General features: G+C 46.9%; 1 protein-coding gene across 1 annotated transcript in view; it reads left to right on the top strand.

The window, feature by feature from the left end:
- The window catches only part of KANSL1L (KAT8 regulatory NSL complex subunit 1 like), a 3,005,708-nt gene that overhangs the window by 1,003,732 nt on the left and 1,984,913 nt on the right, over window positions 1-17,063 (top strand). The window contains exon 6 of the mRNA XM_085647079.1: window positions 16,846-16,996. Within this exon, the coding sequence (XP_085503205.1) occupies window positions 16,846-16,996 (151 nt within the window). The remainder of the gene's footprint in view (window positions 1-16,845; window positions 16,997-17,063) is intronic.

Below are 17,063 nucleotides of genomic sequence, written 5' to 3' on the forward strand. Positions count from 1 at the left end.
GTTAAAGGTTTAATGTTTAATGTTTAATGTGTTTAAAAACGTCCTGCATATTGTGGTATGAATGACTGTTCTTTATCGTGTTATTTGTATTAAGTCTGTTCAAAATCAAGTATCAGGTCAGTTGGTCAAAATCAAGTATAAGGTCAGTTCTCAATATGCCGTTCTTTTCGAAACTAAGACAGATCACTACAAGAAAGGGGGTACTCGAAGAAGCCGTTCCTATTCCTCCTAGGGACACTCCAGGGTACTTCATGTATCATAAACATGGCTTAGACGCTATATTATTTCTTGATTTATGGGTAGACTACACCAAGGGATTACCAGAAAGTCAGAGGTGGCCCACAGCGGGAACCTGGGATGCGGAGTGCATCATGAAAGTCGAGGAAGAGTTATGGAAAAGGAAGGTCAGACAGTCACAGAAAGACGCCGTTGAGTTATGGCGTAAAGAATCTCATAGACGCACAGAAAAAGCACGTAGACAGGAAGAAAAGAATAAAGAGAGTTCAAATAAAGTTCGAGAGAATCCATTAATTGAGGAAGGTATCCGAGTGAAATCAGAACAAGTAGATAGGCAAAGAAATGCCCTTATGAATGGTATGTATCCCCTCCTGGCCGAAGGATTACCTAAGGCTACTCCAGAAAAATCGAAAGACTTGCCACCCCCATTGTTCCCAATAAAGGTACATCCTAAGGGGCATCCTAGAACCGCAGAAGATGTTTTTCTTTCCTCATATTTAGATGACGCAGCTCCCGAGTATGCTAATTCCGCCCCACATAGACCGCATACCAGGGAGATCCAACGCCAAGATCCAGTACCCGTATCCCTACAGCAACAAATCGAGTCACAAGTTCCGGCAAGCACATCTGTTTCTGCATCCGCTCCTACAGCTACTTCTATAGCTGTGTCCACACCTGTAGTTGCTGTGTCACGTTCGACGAATCCTTTCACACCCGACACCCCAGATGGGGCCACGGGAGGTGCTACCAATATTTTTTCTACGCCACCCAGAATGAATAAACTTACTTTTCAAGAGTCAGCACATTCACGTACACCCAAACTCATAAGTGCCCGTACGCTGAAGGAACTTCTTATAGATTGCAGATATGACCCTGTGCCCGGTAAAGAGGACGAAATGACCCTGGCATCATTGCGTATCAGACGAGCCGCAGTGTATTTAGGGAAGTTACCAGGAATGACTGCGCATCTAGATAAAATATATCATTTTGTCCAAACAGGGCGAGATCCAGAATGTATTAACAGAGCTATGGAATACCAGAAGGTAGAGATACAGGGGGAACTGTTACGTTTCCTCATAAATTGTGTGATCAGAAATCAAGACCGACCGGGGGTAAACCCGGAAGCAATGCAAATTCTTACCAGATGGAGCCAGAATATATCAGAAGGGAGACATGATAAGCAAAATTGTATAATAGCCATGTGCCGAAAGATCCGTAAAGAAATAGAACGCCTACACGAAGAGAGATTAGAGGTAGACGAGTTCGAACAAAGCGAGGAAGAAGGGTCAGGACTGCCCACAGGACAGTCAGACACCATAGCCTATGTAGGAAGAGGAAGATCTTGTAATAGTAATAGATGTCCTATTGACTCGATACGTCCGATATGTCCAGATAATAACAGGAATTTCCAAATACCTATAATTAATATAAGGTCTAACGAGCATTCGTTCCAAACCGCCGACAAACTACTCCGAGAACGAAGGGGTTATCATTTTCTCGATTCTATGGATGAACAAGATTTAGCCAGGGCAGCTGTCCATTGGGTGGACAGTCCCGGAAAATATAGTGATGATACAGTAGTACGCACATTTTTGAATCTCACCCCAGATGAACAGAGGTTAGTTGGGATTTATATGATTCAACAACTCATTATACTATATCGGAGTCAGCGTTCGGACCCTGGTCCCTTACCTGACATATTGACTGAATTGCTTATAAATAAATGGAGAGGTGCAGGTACTAAATTAATTAAAGAAATTCTAGAATCAAGAAAGCAGTATATTCTTTTTGTATGCGCAGAGCATGTCTCATTGCCCGTCAAGGAAAGAACCACGTATCACATGGATAGACAGAATCCCTTACGAGAAGTGCACCCAATAAAAGGCGAGGACAACGAGTTTAAGCGCGTATTTGTATATACGCCCATATCAAAAATAGAATTGTTACAAATGAAGAAAGTGGTACCCAGTCATGACAAAGATCCAGCGGGTTTTCACCGAGAAATTAAAGACATGTTACTCATGGGAGAGTATACCTATCCCGACATTATGACAATATTAAAGGTATTGATGCCTGCTGGTATTTATGAGAAACTCAAGGAAAAAGAGTGGGAGGTAGGAGACCAAAAGATAGAATGGTCAGTGTTAGAAGCGGAAGAAAAGGCCCGAACTGCAGGAGCAGGACTTGGGGATAAAACTAAAGCACTACCAGGTTTATTAGTACAGGTACTGCCACGTTTATTAACTACGAAAAAGGAAGATTGGGGTACAATTTCAGCCTGTAAACAGAAGCAAGATGAAGACACTAGTGATTACTATGCCCGATTTGAAAAATGTTTTGGTATAAATAGTGGCATAAAAGCAAGTAGCGAATCATACCCACATCTGTTCGTAACAAAATTAGTGGAAAATGCCCTGCCCCCAGTAAAGAATAGAGTATTAAAATTCGAGAGTACCTGGCAAGGTAACACTCCATCACAAATGTTACAAATGTTACAGTACCATCACAATAGAATTAGAGAGGAACAAGAACATGAACACAGACGCATGAAAGACACAAAAATGAAAATGCTAGTTTCCCAGACAGTTCCAGCTGAAGGACATAAAAAGGGTATGACACATTCCGATTCAGCAGGACCTGTAAAAGGGACATGCAATTATTGTAAAAAGCCAGGTCATTACGTACACGACTGTCCAGTTTTAAAACATAATATCGCCATAGGTAAAACACAAGAAAGATCACGGCCACTCAGACAAGATCAGAATGAACAAGGAGCTTTGCAGCATGCCCAGGCCATGCCAGCCGCACAACAGCCAACGCAGTTTGTGCCAGCTGCACCAGCGCTGCCTGTTGCTGCCACACAGACAACAACACGACAAATGTATCAGACCGCCCAGTATGAATATCCTGAGTATCAGCGTTACGCATGAACTAGCCTAGAGAGGGAAGTTGACTTACCCCTTATCGAGATTCCTGTAGATCAAGAAGGACCTTATGTACATAGTGAATTATTAGGCCAAGATAGAAAATTTTTACTCGATACAGGGGCAAGTCGAACAACTATAAAACGTAGTGAAGTTCCAGGGGCACCCCTCTCAGGCTCTCAGAATATTTCCCTTGGTTTTTCAGGAAAACCTATTGTTAATGAAGTATCACAGCCTCTTCCACTTACGATAGGACCTCTGACCCGAACTACAGATTTATTGCTTACTAAATCATGTCCAGAAAATTTGCTAGGAATAAAAACATTGAAAGCTCTAGGAGCCATAATATGTTGTTCTCCGGAAGGAGTAAGGTTGTTTTTACGTGATTTTAAAGGTCACTATGTGTCTAGAGACATGGATCCCCGACTGCAGACTTTACCTACACATCTATGGGCACAAGGCCCTACTGATGTTGGTTGCATGAATATTACACCATATCGAGTCACATTAAAGGCAGGAGTGGTGCTACCACGAATGCGACAATACAAGTTACCACCAGATGCTGTAGTGGCTTTACTACAAATCATTGACGAGCTCATTGCCCAAGGAGTAGTTGTGGAAACAGACTCCAATGTATGTAATTCACCGATAATTCCGATTCTTAAACGAACAGATCCAAAGGCCCCGCCAGTCTATCGATTGGTTATTGATCTGCGCGAATTAAACAAGTGCATTGTGCCACAATTCCCTGTGGTCCCAGATATCTCGTCATTACTGACAGCCATTGATTCCGAAGCAACATTCTTTACTGTAATTGATCTCAAGAATGCCTTTTTCAGCGTCCCAATAGATCCGGAAAGCCAATATTTGTTCGGATTTAGTTTAAATGGACGTAGCTTTAAATTCTCACGCGCACCTCAAGGATTTACAGAAAGCCCCAGCATCTATAGCCAAGCACTGAAACGAGAACTAGATAGTATCCACATGCCAGTTAACACTGCCCTGCTTCAATACGTCGATGATCTGCTGATCACCGCGAGAAGCGAACCGGAATGTGAAAAAGCATCACTGACAGTTTTACAATTTCTAGCCGAAAAGGGGCACAAGGTGTCCCCTTCTAAGCTGCAATTCTGTGTCCAGCGAGTTATTTATCTTGGACACTCGCTGTCCAAGGAGGGAAGGCAGCTTACACCCGACCGCATTCAGTTAATAGCTAACATGCCAATACCCAAGACACAAAAGGAAGTACGGGCTTTCATAGGCCTCACTTCATATTGTAGGCAGTGGATCCCTCAGTACGCATTTCTAGCAAAACCACTCATTCAGTTAACCACACAGGAGGCAGCCACATCGACTGTTCTCCCTTGGACTCAGTGACATACACAAGCTTTTGAAAGCTTAAAGAAAGCTTTATGTCAAGCACCTGTTTTAGCAACGCCATGTTACAGAAAACAGTTTACACTCTTTGTTACAGAACGCGAAGGTACTGCTTTGTCAGTACTCACACAGGAACAAGCAGGATCACACAAACCATGTGCTTATTTTTCTAGTACATTAGATCCCGTAGCTCAGGCTTTGCCTGCATGCCTGAAATCAGTAGCAGCGACAGCTTTAGCAATCAGACAAAGCGATGCCATAGTGTTAGGACATCCATTGACAGTTCAAGTGCCACACGCAGTAGAGGTTCTTGTAAATAGAACGCAAACACAACACTTGACTATAGCGCGACTTACAGGGTACGAACTTACATTGTTTCAGCCACATATAGAAATCAGACGCTGTAACACATTGAATCCTGCCACACTTTTGCCAGTAATCGGAACAGACCCACTAGCTCATGACTGTATTGAAGTTATTACAATAACGACGAAACCCAGACAAGACTTGACAGATGTTCCATTGTCAGATCCAGACCTGACATTGTATGTAGATGGTTCATGTATGAGAACAAGTACAGGAGAGTTAGTGGCCGCTTACGCAGTCACAACAGATACTGAAGTCATTGAAACTAATCGTATAAATACTTTGTCAGCTCAAGCCGCAGAGCTCATCGCTCTGACACAAGCCTGTATTCAAGCCACGAATAAAAAAGTCAACATATACACTGATTCACGTTATGCATTCGGAGTTGTACATGACTTCGGCGTGCTGTGGCGAGAGAGAGGTTATTTAACTTCCCACGGTGCCCACATTCAGCACGGACCCCTCATTCATGCCTTATTAGATGCAATACATCTACCTACTGCAATATCAATTATGAAATGTAAGGCTCATACGAAGGTTACTGATATCATTTCCCAAGGCAATGATCTAGCCGACAGAACAGCTAAACAGACTGCTCAAACTCAAACCCCCGACATGACAAAGACAATAGTCCCGATGCCGACACATTGTATGACAGTTAAAGATCCTACTCTTGACGTAATTGACATACAGACACATGCTACACCAGACGAAATAAAGAAATGGACTGAATTAGGAGGGATCCAAACGGACCAAGGATGGATGATGAAGGAAAAGTCTGTATGGTTCCTTCCTGATTCAATGGTCCAAGTTATAATTAACAGTATACATAGTCCAGCACATCTAGGAGAAAAAGCTATGCTAGACAGCATTCAACACATTTGGTTCAATAAACATTTACGAGCAGCAGCCAAACAAAAGGTCCGTACCTGTATGATCTGTTGTCAGTTTAACCCAGGAAAAAGCGTTCCCGTAGAACAGGGTGGATTTCATCCTCCTAATCACCCTTTTGAAGTGCTCCAGATGGATTATATCCAGATGGAACGATGTCGAGGATTCAAATATGTTCTCGTAGTTGTCTGCGCTCTGTCCCGTTGGACGGAGGCATACCCGGTTTCAGATTACACTGCCCCGACTACTGCCAAACAGTTGGTTCGAGAATTCTTCCCACGATACGGTTTACCACGTGTTGTCTACTCAGATAACGGCCAGCCGTTCTCATCCGAATTAATGAAACACGTTTCACTTCTGTTAGGATATCAGTGGAAATTCCACTGTGTCCGACACCCCGAGGCAGCAGGTCTCGTAGAAAGACATAATCAGATACTGAAAATCAGGTTGTCCAAAATATGCAGAGAGAAAGGTGTCGACTGGATAGTAGCGTTACCAGTTGCACTCTTTTACATGAGAATGGTAGCACACTCTCGAACAGGGCTATCCCCGTATGAGGTGATCTTCGGCAGACCACCAAATATGTGGGGGACGCCTGTACCACGCAAAATAACTGATGTTGACTGTAATATGCTGACAGATTACTTGGCTTCCTTGATGTCTGCACTACAATCTTGTCGTTCACAGGTAGCTGCAGCCTTTCCCGACAACACTGAGGTGAAACCCCATGACGTAGTTCCGGGTGATCTCGTATTTGTGAGAAATTTCGACCGAAAGACTCAGCTGGAGCCCAGGTGGAAGACACCCAAGTTGGTTCTGCTGACCACAAGGACAGCCGTGAAGATCGAGGGCCGCAAGGGCTGGATTCATTCAAGTCATATCAAGAAATTTCATGGACTATCCTCGGATATAGACATTGTGCCCTGCACTCCCTCACAGACTGATTCAAAACTTCCTTTGGTTGAAAGGACTAAAACCGAACTCTATAAAGTAAAATTGAGGCCTAGAACGTCAGACAATTTGATTGTTTAAGTCCTCTCCAAGGTGAAGCGGTTGAATTTGTCTCTGACATGTATCCTCTAGACCTGAATCATGGACAGTCGCGAAAAATGTTGAAACGACAGGCGTATTGTAAATCACTGCGTAGCCATTGCATAGTGACATTAATAATCTTGTTTTCCTTAAATCTTTTAATAATTACTGCAAGTATATTGCTGCACATATATTACCCTATTTCTAGACATGTTTATAATGTTACTGCTGAACATTCTTTTAGTGACCTACCGCCGCATGAATTGTCTTATAGACTTGCACTGCGCAATAACACTTTCATTAGTATGTTACATCATTCCCATCAGACTAGTAATGCCACCAATTGTTGGGTGTGTGGTCGGCTCCCTCCCTATCAGAATTATGAAGGAGTCCTGCCATTCTTTCCACACCCATTTACACATAATGGCTCCTGTGGAGCATGGTTTAGTTTAATGAATTCCATAGACTCAGACACAGCAGTTTACCAAGATCATTGGGTATGGGGAAACCTGAACCTAGTTTTACTCAAGGTCTGCTACCCTGACAAGGAGGGTCGCCCCAAAAGAACAGGAACTGATCTAGAAAATAAAGTATATGGATTAGGTAATTTTACACCTAATCTCATGATTCTAAATGTCGTATCCGAAGTTGAACTAGTCTTACCCACCATGTCAGTATTCCCAGCGAAAGGTGAATTATGTGTAAGAAAAGTTGGTTCCATACATATGGGCCATAGTAAATGCACTACTACAGTAGAATTCAGTGATCAAGGCAAATCTTCATTTAGAGCTTATCGCCACTCCTACTTTATATGTGGTCAGACTGCATATATGCGTCTACCTCTAGATTGGGATGGTACCTGCTACATTGCATTCCTTTTGCCACCTGTTTTCCTAGCTCCTCCTGATTATTACAGAAATATTCATTTAGTACACAACAGAGAGCGGAGAGATCTCCCAATTATCGATTACACTGAAACAGCATGGGAAAAATACACAGATTTCAATAAAGGCATCTTTCCTTATATAGGTACTGTTACTAATAGTAAACTGATACGTAGATTAACTAGAACCCTTGAAGCAGTAGTGAATGAAACTATTTCCGCCCTAGGCAATTTAACAGAAGAGCAATCTGCTATGCGGATTGTTGTGCTTCAAAATCGTCTTGTCCTTGACGTCATCCTGGCTGATAGGGGCGGAGCTTGTAGGGTCATCGGATCAAGCTGCTGCATATTCATACCAGAAAATTCGCCATCAGTATATAAAGCCATAACTCGCCTTCATAAGATTGTAAACCAGATACACCAGAACCCAGGCACTTGGACTTGGTCCAGTTGGTTTTGGAGTGTGATATCAGCCTGGGGATGGAGAGTTCTATCCTTCCTAGGTATTGGCCTTCTCATACTATTCAGTTGCTGTCTATGTCTACAATGTGGACCAGCGATCTGTGGTCTGTGTGCCACATCGTGTATTCCACCACCAAGATTTCATTCGTCACGGAAGAAGAAAGAAGAACAAATGATGCTATATGAACAGATCAATGGATTAATGAAGATTGATATCTCTTGACGGGCAAGTAGGGGACAAGGAGGGAATGTAGAAATATGGATTTTTCTGGTCAGTTATGTCCCCTATCTTGGACCCCAACGGTTCCATGTGCATGTCACAAGTACATGTATGTTTCCTCCAGTTCCAGTTATGAAGACGCAAATACATGTGCGTCCACCGTCAACATGTCCTCTGTCAGATCCGCCATGAATAGGCCGGATATTCCATTCCTAAATATGAAAGGCCACCGGCTTTATATGGCTCAGTTACTCCATTTTGCAGTCCAGGCAAGTAGGCCCTGATTCTGTCATCAAACTCTTCTTGCCTTCTGCCTCTGAAAGCTCCAGTCTGAGCCTGCATCTGTGACCATGAACTTTGTCTCATTCTCTGCGCGGCTCACGAAGCCTGACATCAGCCTATTCTCTGCCAAGAACTGTATTTCACCTTCGAATTATCTGCTTCCCCCTCAGCCGATGCATTCCTGCCTAGTAGTTTAAGTAAACATTCTTCCAGTTACCGAGCAAAAGGCCCGGTTTCTCTGTCCTCATGCAAGTAATTCATAGCCCTGTTACCATGGAATATTCCTATCCCCTCGCATTTAGTGTAGACACTTAGACGCTTGTACACGCACGCACAGTCAGTATAGAATAGATTCTGTCCGAGAGTCCTTCTTTCGTGGATAACATAGTTCTTTAAACATAGGATGTTAGATATGATTTGGGATTAGGTTGACTTGACCCCCCAGACTTCTTGTCTCCACATGTAGAGCTAAATGTCAAGTCCCCTTCACCCCCTAGTTGCACGTCAATTACACGTCATGCTGCTGCGCGCGCATCTATGCCAAGTATTATCTTATGGATCCACCTATATGTGACATCATAACCAATTACGTTCCTTTTTACTCCTTATTACACCCATTTTTTGGTTACGCAGATAAATCGTCATTTTCCTTATCAATTGTTACGCCTACTGCATTCGCTTCATTGTAATGTATGATCTATAAAAGTCATTTCATGTCAATAATGTATGTACTTCACTTCCTGAACCCCCGTGGTGATGGAACTTGGAGCAACCGATTATAATCGATCACTGGAATAAAGCCCATTCCGAACCTCTAATACCACGGATTCTGCCTCTCATTTTACTGAGCTATTTTATTATGTTTCTGTATCAAATTAAGTCCAGGTAAAGGAATTTTATTTACCACAGAATACCAAATGAAAGGACACCACACAGATATATATTCAAAATATATATGTATTTATTTACTTAAAAGTATCCCCTATACTATTTATGAGCACAGAAGCACATTCGTTAAAACAAGGCAGTGTTTAAATATACAAAAGTTGCACAATTATGGATGGGCCAGGTGGCCAGCTAAACCATATACTAAAATAGTGGTATAAGGACCACCAATAGAAAGGAAAGAAGGCCTAGGGCCTTGGGAATCGCTAGGACGACAAGGAGCTAACTGTAGTTAGTGACCAGGAGGCCCACAGGATGCGTGTGCAGTGTGAAAAGTTACACACGTGCACCTATTGATTTCAATGGGTGCGTAAAAGTCACAAAGTTAAAGAAAAAGGAACCTTCCGGATGGACTAGAACCTTGCAACTTGAAACCTAGACACTAGAGATGTTTCTCTACTCAGGAGCACCGGAGTGCCAGCGTTACCTCACCCACAGGAAGCGGGTGCATAGGTGTCAAAGTACGTCGGGTTTCGTCGTGCAGGTCTATGGAGCCTGAAGATGAAGATGCTGCAGGCGGCCAGGCAGGAAGAGTTCGGGTGGATCCAAGGGTGGGTCTGAAGAGTAGACGACCTGTAAGCAGAGGGGACAGTGTTCAAAGTCACTAGCCAGTGACCGGCGTGGAACCAGGAAGGAACCAGGCGATGTCGGGTGCCAACAGGTGAAGAAGGGAAGCTTGTCTCCGCAGCCACGTGGAAGTGAAGGGATCGACGACGACCAGGAGTCACTCACGAGCTGTCCCACGAAGGCTCTAGCTGATGGCGGTGTCGGCTTCTCGATTGGAGCAAACAGGCCTTGGCTAATGCAAGCCACGCAGGAGTCGATAAAAGCTTGGTGCTCTAACCAGCAAGGTCAGAGGGGCTGCTCCTTTTCACAGGAGCAAGGGCCAGTCTGGAGCAACCAGACCAGCGGTGTTGTTTGTAGATTTCGTCGCCAAGATGGCCACTAGCCAACGGGCCAGTAACCGGGATGACGCGTCGAGTGGCAAAAAGCAAAAGGGCCCCACGCAGATCTCGTGGATGCTGGAGGGCTGGTCTTTCGTGCAAATGCTGCTCGGTGTTGGGGCTTCTCAGGGCCCAAAGCACAGCGTTGAGGCTGCCTCAGGTGCTGCGCAGTCAGCTTCTCGTGGACGTTTCAAGATGGCCGGTCCCACGTCTCTCGGTGCCTCCACGGGTCTCTTCTTTGCAGGGACTGTGGATCTGGCTCAGAGATGTCTAAGAGTCTGGGTCTTGTCGGGCTCTGATCTCGGTCTCTGGCGGGAGGCGGCGGCAAAGCAGTCGTCGAGTTGCTGGATGGTGCCTGTATTTACAGGGTGGTCACTCCTTGGCCACAAGGGAGATTCTCTTCAGTCTTCTGTGCAGCAGAACGTCGAAGTCCAGTAGTTCTTCTTGTTTAAGTCGAGTTTCAGGATGATCTGAAGTCTTGGGACACAGCTCCTACTCTTATTCCAAATCTAGGGGCCGGATTACCTGCTAGGTCCCTCCTCTGGGTGGGACCAGGAAGGGGGGTGGTTACACCCCCTTTCCTTTGTCCAGTTTCGTGCCAGGACTGGGGCTGGAGAGCCCAAGGGCTGCGGTTTGAACTGGCATATGCACAGGGACACCTTGTGTGCCCCAGGCATGTCTCAATCTATTCAGCCCTCCCTAACCCACTACACAAAATCCTGTCTGGGGTGGTGCTAGCACCTCTCCTGGCAGGAAACCCTTTGTCCAAACCTCCCAAGCTGGAAGGACTCCCAGCAGCAGGAGGGCAGACTTGTGTCTGTGGTGGCAGAATCCATTTTGTGATGCTGAGGCTCTGTTTAACTTTACCCGGGTTTCAGGTTAGGTACATGTCGTGTCCTTCTAGAAGGGTGGAATGCTACCCCCGTCGCCAGAACTGGCGAGGGGGTAGTATTCCAAATCGTATGACACCTTACTCGACATGTTTTGATAAAGCCAAACCAAAGTTAGCATTTGACCGCGAGGTACATAATGCACTTAAGAGTATATGGTATGGCAATATCATGAAACAGCTAAAGGACGTTGTTCCGAAAGCTGCAGACAGGCTCAGCTCATGCCAGAGCACTATCTCACATGAAACCAAGCACTCTGCCTCCAGGATTGTTAAGGCCTGCCATAGGAGTGGCTGATAGGTTACCATGTGTCCATATATGTTAGATATAGATATACTATATCTCAGTAAGAGGTGATTACACCAACTTACCCCAGCTGAGTGATCGGCCAGTTGTGTCAAATAGTGAGGCCAGGCCAGGGGTGGCATAATACATGCTGCAGCCCCTGGTAGGCCTTGGATACACCTATGCCCTGGGTACCTGGGGTACACTGTTACAGGGGCCAATAAGGTGAACCAGTTCCAATTGGTAATGCACATAGTGTGCATTGGCATTAGTTTAGGGAGAGAGCAGCAGGGCTGTGGGTCTGATTAGCAGGCCCACAGCCACACTAAGTCATGAAACCAGTGAAGCAAAAGCAAAAATTTGGGGTGACCATAGGATAGCAGACCCTACTCTCCTACATTCCCCAACTCTCAAAGGAACGTCAAACTCGGCTTCCTAATTTGATCCACCCACCGCAACTCCTTGAACCCACTCGGCCGCCAGCGACCCCTAATCACACTAGTACTCGCCCACACCTCAGAAGGTCGATTTCACGCCATGACCCAACGCACCCCCCTCCCAGGGTCCCAAAAGGGGACAACATGTTCTACACCAGTAGTAATAGACATCCTATTCTAAACATGACCTACACTACACAGGACGATCCTCCCCAAGATGCCCTCACCCCGGCCCACAACTCCATGGCGCAGCGTCTCGCTTCACTAGAAAACCAGCTAGAATCAATTTCCCGGGGCTTGAACGAAATCCTCACCAACCTCGTCAAGGCTCGAGGGCCCCAACAATCTCCGCCAAGGGTACCCTCCCCATCCAACTCCAACCACCACCAGCACCACACTAGGCCCGTAGCAACCCTCGCGACACGAGTACACAGACCCTCAAGAATGGACACTGAGGCCTTGTCACAAAAAACCCTAAGAAACACAGCCCACGCCACCAGGGCTCAGAGCCGCTCAAATACGGACAGCGAGCCCTTCTCCTCAAGACCTACTAGGACCGAAGCTGCAATGTCTGACGAAGAAGCGGCCGATCTAGCCTCTTCATATGATGCACCTTCCATTGACTCCCCAAATTCCAAGATCTAAGTGATCACGGATTTCGGAAGAGACCCTCCGTGCACAAAACTCCCTAGACCGCCTTTCCTCACCTCCCTTCCTAGGGCACCCAAGGGAAAGAACCCTAGCAAAAAAGAGCTTTCTACCAACTGCCTGATCATCAACTGCAGATCGGCATCCATGCATGCAACCGAACTAGCACAATCCATTCTCTCGCAGGACGTTGACATTGCGTTCATCACGGAGACCTGGCTCAATGAGCTCTCCTCACCATGCTTAGACATGCTTGTGCCTCCAGGTTTTTCCATTATCAACAAAAACAGAAAAGACCAACGAGGAGTTGGGGTAGCTATCATTCATAAAGACAACTTTGACATCATGGAAATAGACACATGCAATTACAACACCTTTGAATGTCTCTCCGCCAACATAAAGACCAAAGATAATGGAACACTACTCTGTCACCTTCTTTATCACCCACCAGGTAACAATTATCAGACCTGATTGCTCATTGTGCTCTTGGTGATTCCAACGTTCTAATTCTTGGTGATCTTAACCTGCGGTTGAATGAAACAAACAACCCGCTAATTCAAACGCTATCCAATCTTCCTTGTGACAACAATTTAACCCAACATTGCACAGAGGAGACGCATTACAAAGGAGCTACCTTGGATGCCATCATTGCCCAACGAAACCCGAAACTGAACATGACCAGTCACATCAAAAACTCGTCCAAGAGTGCTTTCCTTTACCTTAAAATACTGAACAAAATAAAATCTTTCATTCTGCCCAGTGATCTTAAACGGGCCACTCAAACACTGGTGCTGTCAAGATTGGACTATGGGAATGCAGTCCTCTCAGGAATTGCAAAATCACACCTAGCTCCCATCAATCAATCAATCAATCAATCATAGCATTTGTATAGCGCGCTACTCACCCGGAAGGGTCTCAAGGCGCTGGGGTAGAGGGGTCCGTTACTGCTCGAAGAGCCAGGTCTTGAGTTGCTTCCTGAAGGAGAGATGGCCCTGGGTCAGCCGAAGGTGGATGGGGAGGGAGTTCCAAGTCTTGGCTGCCAGGTAGGAGAAGGATCTTCCTCCAGTGGTGGCTCTGCGGATGTGTGGTACTGCGGCGAGGGCGAGGCTGGTCGATCGTAGCTGGCGGGTGGGCGTGTAGAAGGTCAGGCGGTTGTTGAGGTACATGGGGCCCAGGTCGTGGGGAGCCTTGTGTGCGTGGGTGAGGAGCCTGAACGTGATCCTCTTGCTGACGGGGAGCCAGTGCAGGTCTCCCAGGTGTCCGGAGATGTGGCTGTGTCGGGGGATGTCCAGGACGCGTCGTGCGGAGGCGTTCTGGATGCGTTGGAGTCTTTTCTGAAGTTTGGCTGTGGTTCCGGCGTAGAGGGTGTTCCCGTAGTCCAGTCGGCTGGTGACGAGTGCCTGGGTGACCGTCCTCCTGGTTTCGGTGGGGATCCATCGGAAGAACTTACGGAGCATGCGCAGGGTGTTGAATCATGATGATGAAACGGCGTTGACTTGTCTGGTCATCGAGAGGGAGGAGTCCAGGATGAAGCCCAGGTTGCGTGCGTGGTCCGTTGGCTTGGGAGTGGTGCCCAGGGCAGGGGGCCACCAGGAGTCGTCCCAGGCGGAGGGCGATGATCCCAGGATGAGGACTTCCGTCTTGTCTGAGTTCAGTTGCAGGCGGCTGTTCTTCATCCATTCGGCGACGTCTTTCATCCCTTCCTGGAGGCTGGTTCTAGCGGTGGCGGGGTCGTTGGTGAGGGAGAGGATCAGGTGGGTGTCGTTGGCGTAGGAGATGATGTTGAGGTTGTGTTGGCGTGCGATGGCTGTGAGGGAGCTCATGTAGATGTTGAAGAGGGTTGGGCTGAGTGATGATCCTTGTGGTACGCCGCAGATGACTTCAGTGGCGTCGGATCTGAACGGGGGGAGGCGGACTCTCTGAGTTCTTCTGGCAAGGAACGAGATGATCCACTTCAGTGCCTTCTCTTGGATCCCGATGTTGCTGAGGCGCTGTACTAGGGTGCGGTGGCAGACAGTGTCGAACGCTGCAGAGAGGTCCAGGAGGATGAGGGCCGCTGTTTCTCCGTTGTCGAGCAGGGATCTGATGTCATCGGTGGCTGCGATCAGTGCGGTCTCGGTGCTGTGGTTTGCTTGGAAACCGGACTGCGAGGGGTCGAGGGATCCGTTTGTCTCGAGGAAGGCGGAGAGCTGTCTGTTGACGGTCTTCTCAATGACTTTGGCAGGAAAAGGGAGGAGCGAGATGGGGCGGAAGTTCTTGAGGTCGGTGGGGTCCGCTGTTGGTTTCTTCAGGAGGGCGCTGAGCTCGGCGTGCTTCCAGCTCTCCGGGAAGGTGGCGGTGTGGAAGGAGGTGTTGATGATGTCCCGGAGTTGGGGTGCGATGATGGAGTCGGCCTTGTTGAAGACGTGGTGGGGGCAGGTGTCGGTTGGAGATCCGGAGTGGATGGTGTTCATCGTGCGGGTGGTGTCTTCAGTGCTGACCGGGGTCCAGGCGCAGAGGGTGGTGGTGGGGGGCGTTGGTTCGGCGGTTGGGTGCGTGGTTGGTGCGCCGAAGCTGTTGTGTATGTCGGCGATCTTGCGGTGGAAGAACGAGGCGAGTGAGTCGCAGAGGTCTTGTGAAGGAGTGATGTCGTTGTTTCCGGCGCTGGGGTTGGAGAGCTGTTTGACGATGCTGAAGAGTTCCTTGCTGTTGTGGGCGTTATTATCCAGTCTTTCTTTGAATGCTGTCTTTTTGGTGGTGCGGATCAGCTGGTGGTGCTTGCTGGTGGCGCGCTTGAGGGCGGTCATGTTGTCTGTGGTCTGGTCGTCGCGCCAGGCTTTCTCGAGTGTGCGGCAGTTCTTCTTGGAGTCCTTGAGTTCGTCGGTGAACCAGGGGGCTTTCTTGCTGCCGGGTCTGCTGGGAGGGTTCTTCAGTGGTGCGAGGTCGTCGGCGCAGGCGGTCAGCCACTGTGTGAGGTTAAAAATACAAGTACAGGAACAAAGATACAGTGGGCACTAAAAATTGGGCTAAAAGGGAGCAAGTACAGAAAAAGAAGCAGTGAGCATGAAAAACGGGCCAAAAACGGAGCAGGGTCAACGAGCAGCAGCGAGGGGGCACCGCTGGCGAGCCGTGCGGCGTGGGGTGTGTCCTGAGGTCCATCAAAACAACTCTGAATGCAGCAGTCAGAATGGTCACTGGAATCAAGAAATTCGACCACATTTCCCCTGCACTCAGAGAACTTAAGTGGCTCGCAGTCGAAATGCGAATCAGCTTCAGAACAGCCTGCCTCACTCATAAAGCCCTTCATACCGGCAAACCCGAATATCTGGCAGCCAAACTCAAAAAAGCCGGTCAGGCCAGGAACCTCAGAAGCTCAAACTCCCTCCTACTCATCCAGCCAAAAACTCGAAAACAAAAAACTGCGGCTCGTTCCTTCGCCGAAAGCGCGCCCAAAATCTGGAACTCCATTCCCCCTCACATCAGAACCATTCCCTCTTTTGTAAAATTCAAAAGCCAGCTCAAAACCCTGTTCCTCAACCGCGCCCTTGGGAGTTGATAGGAGCATTCGGAGCGGGGTAACTGACACCTCGCACTGCTCCAACATCATGTCCCCAAGACTATGAATCAGTTGTCCCATGACTACGGAGCAGACCCCTCAACCGGCGCCCTGCAATGTTAATGTGTCGTTCTTTTGTCTCGTTTGTTGTGAATCTCTGCAATGTATCTCCTGTAAAGCGCTCCGATACCCTCGGGTCAGGCCAGCGCTATATAAAACTTCTAAAATAAATAAAAAATTAATTGCTGGGAAAAAAGGTTTTCCAGACCAGTCTGAAGCCTGGAGGAGGCATTCATAAGTTGAAGAATCTGTAAGAAGAATATGTCTTCACCAGAAACATTGTTAGTGAAGGTACATTTATTGATTTAATTTTAGGGGTTACATATCATCTATGGCCTGCAACAGGCCGCCTTGTAGAGGTAAAAGTCTGTAAAAATAATTTGAATAAATGTTTTATGTCATCGAATATATTTTCATACGCTTGCAGGTAATGCGACCTAAAGATGCAGTGTTCCAATCAGGTCATCTGCGAACTACAGCATTACCTGCTCCACCGTGGCGAAGCTGTGACTTTGATGCAAAGTGTTGGATTCCAGAAATGGATACATCATTCCATCCTGTTCTATCATTGCCCTCAGGTGAGCCCTCAAGTTCACAGTTGCTCTCAAAATGTCATGATTTTTTAATACAAATATCCGTATCAGG

Source organism: Triturus cristatus, chromosome 3_2, assembly GCF_964204655.1.
Source record: "Triturus cristatus chromosome 3_2, aTriCri1.1, whole genome shotgun sequence".
NCBI classification, from domain to species: Eukaryota; Metazoa; Chordata; class Amphibia; order Caudata; family Salamandridae; genus Triturus; species Triturus cristatus.